This window comes from Vipera ursinii (genome assembly GCF_947247035.1).
Source record: "Vipera ursinii genome assembly, chromosome: 8".
Classification (NCBI taxonomy): Eukaryota; Metazoa; Chordata; class Lepidosauria; order Squamata; family Viperidae; genus Vipera; species Vipera ursinii.
Genome location: NC_139519.1, coordinates 22,932,293 through 22,940,970, shown reverse-complemented (window position 1 = coordinate 22,940,970; position 8,678 = coordinate 22,932,293). Strand labels below are relative to the sequence as shown.

Genomic DNA, 8,678 nt, shown 5'->3' with positions numbered 1-8,678 from the left:
ACATGATTGAAGAGTCTTTTAAAGACTGAGCCCAGGTAAGAGATAGTGGTGCATTGCAGGTGAAAAGGTGATTGTGTGCAAATGTGAAGCGTCAGATAGACATAAAAAGGTAGTTTTGGGCGCTGACACCAGTTTGATTCCCCTCTCTTGCCAGCCTTCCTGGACAGATATATGATAGAAATGGGCAGCTGCGAGCAGGTCCTACAGTGACAAAGATGGTTACGTGTCCGTGGAGATTCTCGATCATTCAGTCATAGATGTCCCAAAGGTGCTTTTCCAAAAGGCAACTGGACTTGCTTGGGTTTTTTCTTTTTTCCTTGAAAACATTTTGCTTATCCAAGAAGCTTCTTCAGTTCTTCACAACCGAAGAAGTGAAATTTTTTCAAGGAACAAGAAAAGCCAAGGAAAGTCCAGTTGCCTTTTGAAAAAGCACCCTTGGGCTAAAGATGCTGACTTTCACATTCACGATGCCACCACTATTCATGAACGAAATCCCATAAACATATTGGGTACAGATTCTGTGGGAATGAAATTTTCCTAGCTTCCTCAATGGTTATAGAGGTTACTAGCAAGATAACATGTTGAGTTGTGTATCAGTAATGTGTTGGTGTGTGCGCGTGTTCTGATTTCCAAATCAGGTAGAAGCAGAACTTGATTTGGGAATTCTGTCGAAAAACAAACATTTTTATTACTGTACATAACCACACATAACCCACACTTCTCCTAGTTTGGAACACAAATCGGCTTCCACAATAAAATGTTAGCTCTATTTATGCTTTACTCCCTCCAAACAATTAAGTGGGATCTTGTTAAAGGTAGTTTAGTTCTGCATTTTTCAGTAGAACACACATTTTGCCTCTCCGGTACTGTAACCTTTAGATGGGGAAGGTTGGCAAATAGTGATGAAATGGTGTGTACTTTACTGTCTCTTGATGTACTCAATAATGCATGAGAACTTCCACTGCTGCCCCCCCCAATAATTAAAACATCACCTTGGATGTTTGTATTATTTATGTAATTTTGCTTTTAGCTCCTCTTCCCTTGCCCGTTCCCTCACCTAACCCACATCTCTAACCAATTCTTTGTGAGATGGGTATGCTTATGGAACAGAAGATTAGCTTCTGCATCCTTGTTTATATTTTGAATTCCCAATCAAGAAATGTTAAGTATTCTTCAGCTGGTTTTGCAAGAGGTAGAGAGGGGGGAGAAGAGGGAATTAGTTTAATCGAGGTTTAAAGTCTCTGCAACGAGAGCACTCCATGCTCAATAATTGGCTCTCATTTTAGTATACAATGAAAAGCTAATCAGCCCAAAGCTTTGTACTGGAGAGATCACGGAGAAACTGTTTGGGGTCATTAAAGGATTGAATGTTTCCTCTGAGTGATGTTCCCATTAAATCCTATTTACTGCTGACCTTGGATCCTAACCCATCGTTAGATTGCAGTTTTCATTTGAACCCGTCATATAAAACAAGCAATTTACCTCTTCTTCCTCCTTTCCAGTTAACAAGGATGTTGACAACTCCTGGCTAATTGAGAAGGGTCTTAAGATCTGCAAATGTTTTTTGGTGTTTTTTTTAAACTTCATTCCCCAAATTTCTAGACTCATCAGTCAATTTGGACATTCCTTGATTGACATTTCTTTAATGGAGAACTGATGAACAGATCCCCGTGAATCTTTATTGGTTACGCTTTTCTGTTTTTTTTGTTTGTTTGTTTCTTCCCTTCCAAGGATGAGTCATCCATCATTGTTTAGAAGCTGGGTGGCCTTTACTTTCCTACTTCTACAACAGCAAGGTTAGTATTTCAGGTTTTCAACACTGATGTGCTCTCTGTTCATTCTGACAATCTACTGCATGGAAGACTTTAGGCAGGATGCCTGACAAGCAAGGAAGGTGTCCCATCAGGAATTCTTCCCTTCCTTGGCTTTGTTTCTACGATTCTACCAAAAATATCTTCAGACGTGTCTAAGGTTGTTTTCGTTGTGGTGTGACTTTACCCTGCTAGAAATACACGTGAATGAGACCGCCCACTTAGCATTGTGGATTCTCCGGCCCAAGCAGGATGGGAAAGTGATGAATAGGGAATGTGACAGATCCCACCTTCCTGGTTCTGGAATTAGCGCAGGTTGCTTCTCCAAGTGGTTGCTAATCCCAATTCTGATTTTTTATAAGACTGTCTTACTACATCATCCATTTCCACTTTCCTTTTGTGTCTGTTTTGGCAAGGTGGGAGGGAAGGGGCAAATCATTTTTCCTTCAATTCAATCCTGTCAAATTCTCAGAGAGTGGACGGGTCCCTGCCATTTTCTTGGCAAGGTTTTTCAGAAGTGCTTCCTCGTTGCTTCCTTTCTAGGGCTGAGAGAGAGTGATTGGCACAAAGTCACCCAGCCAGCATTCATGTCTAAGGCAGGACTAGAACTCACCATCTCTTGGTTTCTAGATTGGTCCCTTTGTCCCCGCCACACACACACACCGCCCCCAGTCCATGACTACAACTTACCATAAGTATTGACAAACAGACCTAATGCCATACCTAGAAGCGGTGAAGGAACATTAAAAAAATAATCCTACGTTTTAACACCTGCGAGTTGAGATGTTGCTGCAGCTATTTTAGTAGCAGTAGAATGCTTTTTTGTTATTCGTTGTCTGTCAAAATAATCCCTGCTACAACTCGCTAACACGGTCCGCATCCATATGCAAGACAGATGCGCCATCTGCCTGGTTCTCCAATTTTTATGACACCCTCATGGGAGGTTTGCGTGAGGGCATTTTGAACAATTCTTTGGAAGCAGACAGACTCACTGAGGCCTTGCTTTAGAGTGGAAGCCTCTGCAGCTTCTGCCGTTTGCCGAAGAAAAGAAACATCCGTGTTCTGCTGTAAGCTTGCAAAAAATCAGCGGAGAAGTGCTGATGATGAAGGAGCAGAAGAAATGAACGTTCTGTGCCCCATGGAAGGCATTCAAGTGGTGACAACAAATTCAGAAGGCCATCACAGCGACCTCATAAATCAGCATGAACTATCATATTTGCATAGCAAGGGCGGGGATGTGATGTATGACTGAGCTTGGGAAACATTTTCAGCCCGTGGGGAGTGAAAGGGGACAATCCTGGAATGACTGGTGACAGTGGGGGAGCATCACAGGGAACCAAATGCCTTTCCATTTTCAGAATCCAGAATCATTCAGGTACAGATAATCCTTACAACAGTTCCTTTACTGACCGTTCAAAGTAGCAATGGCACTGGAAAAAGTGACTTAGGACCATTTTTCACACTTACGACCGTTGCAGCATCCCCGTGGTCACATGGTCAAAATTCAGATGCTTGGCAACTGGTTCACACTTATGACCGTTGCAGTGTCCCAAGGTCAGGCGATCCCCTTTTGCCACCTTCTGACAAGCAAAGTCCATGGGGAAGCCAGATTCACTTAACAACCGTTGTTGCTAACTCAACAGTTGAAAGAGGCCTTCATCCGACTTCCGCAAGCCCTCAGCCTCATTCAACACCCATTCCACCAGTCTGCATGAGATGGAAAGTGTAGATATTGCACTGGCCCATTACAAGACCAGCAACCCAAGTCCCCTCTTCACCCTTCTGTGTGTCCAGCTGATTACTAGAGTATTATTGGCTATCTAAGACTGAAATAATATTATAGAATAGATAAATAAAGGTGAGCCTGGATTGCACTTTTTGCAAACACCTGCCAGGGTGAAAAAATGGAGCAAGCTTGGAGGAAGGAACAAGGTACGGCATGGGGTATGGTTGGCACTAGAATAATTATTTCTCTCTGTGTGTTTCTTTGTTGCAGCCCAGACTATGGGCATCGTATACCCTTTTTGGCCCAATGATACCAAAACCCCCAAAGTGGATGATGGCAGCTCTCCAGAAATCAAGCTCTCCTTCCCCTTCATTTTCTTTGGTGTGCCGTACAGGACCATTTTTGTAAGTAAAGCACCACTTGGTGAAGCCAAAGGTGCTTTTCCCTGCCATTAACAGCTGCATTTTAAACACCGCTCTCCGCCAGCCTTTCTCGGAGAAGAGGAAGATTAATTGTGTCCTCCCTGCCAAGTTTCTACACGTTATGAATGAACGCGAGGCTCTATTATTAACGAAAATCATGGGTGCGCTTAGGAGGCGAGTGTGCAAGGGGCAAGATTATAAAAGCCCAGCAACATCCTTGTGCAGCTGATTAAACACTCAAACGTTGTGCAGGCTTTGGCATGTTAAACATTATCTTGCTGGCATGAAAACCAGACTATGTCAAGAAGCTGCATATATATATATATATATATATATATGTGTGTGTGTGTGTGTGTGTTTTAAATGTTTGTTAAGCATTCAGAATACACTTGCTTAGTCCCAGACACGGGACAAATCTTATTTCCTGTTTCAGCCTAGCCCAAGGCCATCTACAGGCAGTAGCCACAGCAGTGGCAGCTCATATTTGTATAAACTTTTTGGCTTGCTAACAAAGAATAAAGGGAGACCGATATGATCATTTCAAACTTATTTGTTCTCATGGCTGACTGATGAGATAAGTTTGAAATGATCATATCGGTCTCCCTTTATTCTTTGTTAGCAAGCCAAAAAATTTACAGTCAGAACACAGCCCCACCGGCAGTTGGAAGGAAAGAAACAGCCAGACCACGCATTGCTCCTGGAAGCAGCAGGAGGAACACTCCGGCCTGATGATGACGGATGGGATTCCGTCGAAACGTCGCCCCTACACCTTTAGTTCTACGTGGGGGAAAACCCGAATAACCAAAGATCCATATATATATATATATATATATATATATATATATATATATATATATATATATATATATATATATATATATATATATATATATATATATATATATATATATATATATATATATATATATACAATATATATATATATACAGTGTATATATATATATACAGTGTATATATATATATACAGTATATATATATATATATATATATATATATATATACACACATACATACATACATACATATATACACACTCACACACACACACACATTATTTTTCCAAGGCAGGATTGAGAGGCACAAACACACAGGAAGAATAAATTGCAACTTCGGAATCTGGTTTCTAAGCAGACATTTGTCCAGGCATCATTTTGAGCTGACATTTTTGCTTCCTGCTAACCTATATCACACCTTCATCCTGCCTTGCAGGTCAACAACAACGGAGTGGTTTCCTTTAATGTGCTGGTCAGCCAGTTCACCCCAGAATCCTTCCCTCTAGCTGACGGGAGGGCTTTCATCGCCCCTTATTGGGCAGATGTCCACAATGGCATCCGGGGAGAAATCTACTACCGGGAGACCACCGACCCGGTGCTGCTCAAGAAAGTCTCGAAAGATATCAGGAAATATTTCAAGAACTTGCCCTCCTTCGCCGCTGTGTCGGTTTTTATCGCTACGTGGGATGAAGTTACCTTCTACGGAGGCAGTAGCACAACCCCGGTAAGATCCCCGTCTTGGTTCCTCTGGCCTAGGACACCTAACCTCCAAATTTGTAGAAGGAGAGTTACGTTAACCTGCTGTGCCCGAAGCCCAGACGGGAGTCCAGTAGCTTCCCACAAAAATAAAATGTCATTCAAAGTCATTTCCAAACTTAGCAATTTCAGAATCCTGAGAGTTGAAGTCCACCCATCTTAAAGTTGACCAGTTTGAAAAGCACTAGCCTAAAATAGCCCTTTAGTAAAATTGTTGATCGGAAAAAAGTGCTACCAATCTCCCGAGTTTTGAATCTCCAGAATTTTTTCCCGGTGGACGAGCTTTCTTTACTCAGGATGCAGGTGTAGAATTGGGAAATTTTCCTCAACCTAACACATGGAAAGCATCTCAGTGTAGCAACTAACGCAAACTCTATAGCTAAATGAGGAGTGGGACACTGCATTACCATAGATAGAATAGTATCTGCTCAGGATGTACTCCAGGTAGGTATGGATGAGGTCTCCGTAGGCGTGGCTACTCTTTTTCGTATGCTCCACCTTCCTATCATTCAGATGAAAACTAGCCAGCATCCCTTGTGATTCCCAATTCCTAATTCACCAAGCTCAATGACTAAGGAAATGGTCCATCACAGCTATGTGCTAGAGTAGACCTAGTTGAAATGGCAGCAGATTGCTGGTAGCTTATTGCAGTTTGCACAATCCAGTCCTTGTCTTTGTTGCATGTTGTGTAAAATAAGACACCACTGGCACATGGTGTTAAACCAGACGGTAAGGCCATTTATTTAGCAGAAGTTCTGGGTGCTCTAACATTGGAGGTTTTTAAGAAGAGGTTGGACAACCATTTGTCTGAAAAGGTAGAGGCTTTCTTGCCTGAGCAGGGGGGTGGACTAGAAGACCTCCAAGGTCCCTTTCAACTTTGTTATTCTCTTAGCTATGCATCTCACAAAACCTGGCAGTTGTGCTAATCCATTTTATTTATCAAAGTTAGATGATTGTGAAGAATTCATGCTTTAGATTTAGCCTGTTGTATGATTCCCCCCAGCCGCCAAACCCTGTTTGTGTCTTCATTTGGTTGTGGCAATCTGCGCCAAAGCAGCAGCTTTTAAACTATTTTTTTTCCAGAGTAGGGCATAGGAGTAGGGCTTGTTCTTTGAGCCGGTGATGAATGAACGGTGAATGATCTCAGCTGATCCACAGAGGACAGTAAATAAAACAGAGACATCACCCTGACAGATCTATAAAAGATTTTGGGGAAAATGGGCGGGGCATAGTCGTGGTGGTGGGGTGAATCAACCTCCCTGCACCATATTGAATAAATCCAGGGCTGCCATCCCTCTCTTTCAAATCTTGCAATGTAGGATGAGAAAACTGAAGTCTGGTTTTTTTTCCCCCAAATGAAAAATATTTATGCATTTTGCTGACCTCGTTTAATCATTACCTAAGTGACATTACATGTAACCCATGTAATGATGAAGAATTGCATCGGGAGCATCGTTAAGTATCATTGGCGTGTTTAAACCATGAGTTCTCAGAAATGTGCAGAGATTTAGCACTATAATGTCCAGCCCTCATCTATGTTTGCTAGATCAGGGGTCCCCAACCCCCGGGCCGTGGACCAGTACCGGGCCGTGGCATGCCAGCAAATGGCCCGCAGAAACAAGCAAAGCCCCATCCGCTAAATGAAAATCGAGGACTATCTGTAGATTTTTTTGTTTTTAAAACGAAACATCCTAATGTCAAGAGGACTCTTATGAAGCCACTGGGATATCCCCATAGAGGTTTTACTTATAATTACGTAGACTCTGTCAATATACCTTTACTTGTCTTCCGTCACACTCTCATCAGACGCTAAATAAATATTAATAACAGGACCATGACCGAGCCAACAGGAAATAAACACATATTTGCAAAAGCCCGGTCTTCCATCCCCATCAATGTGCCTCTTTCTGAGTTCCCTTTGCTGTAAAAACCTTGTTTTATGCCTCGAATTCAAAGATGGAGCTGGAAGCAGAACAGCATCAGACACAGTTTGGCTGGTGTGTGTGTGTGTGTGTGCGCGCGCGAGTTCCGTTTTTATCTGGCCCTGCTTGCCTCTGAAATGAAAGCAGAGGAACTCAAAACCTGCCAGGGTTAGCTTCAAAGAGAAGACACGTTGCATTTTTATAGGATTATCATTGTATTGTTCTCTCATCCATTTCCTGGGTGAGAATGAGTTATTTTCCAGGGGTGATGGAAGACAGCTGCCTGTATAATAAATGCACAGTTCAGAAGGAGCAGCAGAATTATTGTAATATCCCAATTTGAAGCCCAGCCAAAAGAGCTGGGTGAGCAGTAGCCTCCCACCGCAGAGAGGCAATGGATGAATGTCTTCTTTGCCAGGCAGCTGCAATCTTCCTTGATGGAGCAGAAGTTCCAGGTCCAACCGGATTCAGCCCAGCCTGTACATCTTGGCTTGTTCAACACATGTACAGCAAAGTCTTCAACGGTGTGGTTTCTCCTGAATCTCTCCGTAGTTTTTGGTCTCCCTTGGCCTAGAAGACCTCCTAACTCAGTCATTCTGTTATCTTCTGAAGAAGCTACCAAATCTTTGGGAGGGGGGGAGGGACGGGATTTGAATATTGCCCTCCTGTGGTCCTTTCCATACTGGCTGAGAGTTTGGCCAAGGGTTAGGCTGGCCCTCATCCCAAAGAGGAGGCTGAATTTTCCTGGCTAGGCTGATGTAGAGTTGGGTGCCATATCACACAGAGCCATCTGCATAGAGTAGTAGCTTCTCATTGGGGTGTGGGGGGAAAAACAGCCCTTGAAATTTCAAAACAAACCCCCAAACCCGGCAGTTGAAAACTTATAAGCAGAAAAAGCGATAGAATTCATTCTTGTCCTGAAAGGCCTAACAAACTAGTCCTCGACTTACGATCTCAACTGAGCCCAACGTTTCTGTTGCTAAGTGAGACATCTGTTAAGTGAGTTTTGCCCCATTTTATGACCTTTTTTGCCCAGTGATTGCTAAGCGAATCACTGCAGTTGTTAAGTTAGTAACCTGGTTGTTAAGTGAATCGGGCTTCCCCGCATGGACTTTGGTTGTTAGAAGGTCGCAAGAGGGGAACACGTGACCCCCGGGACACAGCGACCGTCATGAGTTAGTTGTCAAGCATCTGAATTTTTACCACATGACCGTGGGAATGCTGACATGGCTGTAAATGTGAAAAGC

At 42.9% G+C, this 8,678-nt stretch overlaps 1 protein-coding gene across 1 annotated transcript in view; it reads left to right on the top strand.

Moving 5' to 3' along the window:
* Positions 1–1,384: 1,384 nt before the first annotated feature.
* Positions 1,385–8,678, top strand: part of LOC310643935 (alpha-tectorin-like) — a 41,073-nt gene continuing 33,779 nt past the window's right edge. The window contains exons 1-3 of the mRNA XM_083368635.1: positions 1,385–1,796; positions 3,808–3,941; positions 5,190–5,477. Of these exons, the coding sequence (XP_083224761.1) occupies positions 1,733–1,796; positions 3,808–3,941; positions 5,190–5,477 (486 nt within the window). The 5' untranslated portion in view covers positions 1,385–1,732. The remainder of the gene's footprint in view (positions 1,797–3,807; positions 3,942–5,189; positions 5,478–8,678) is intronic.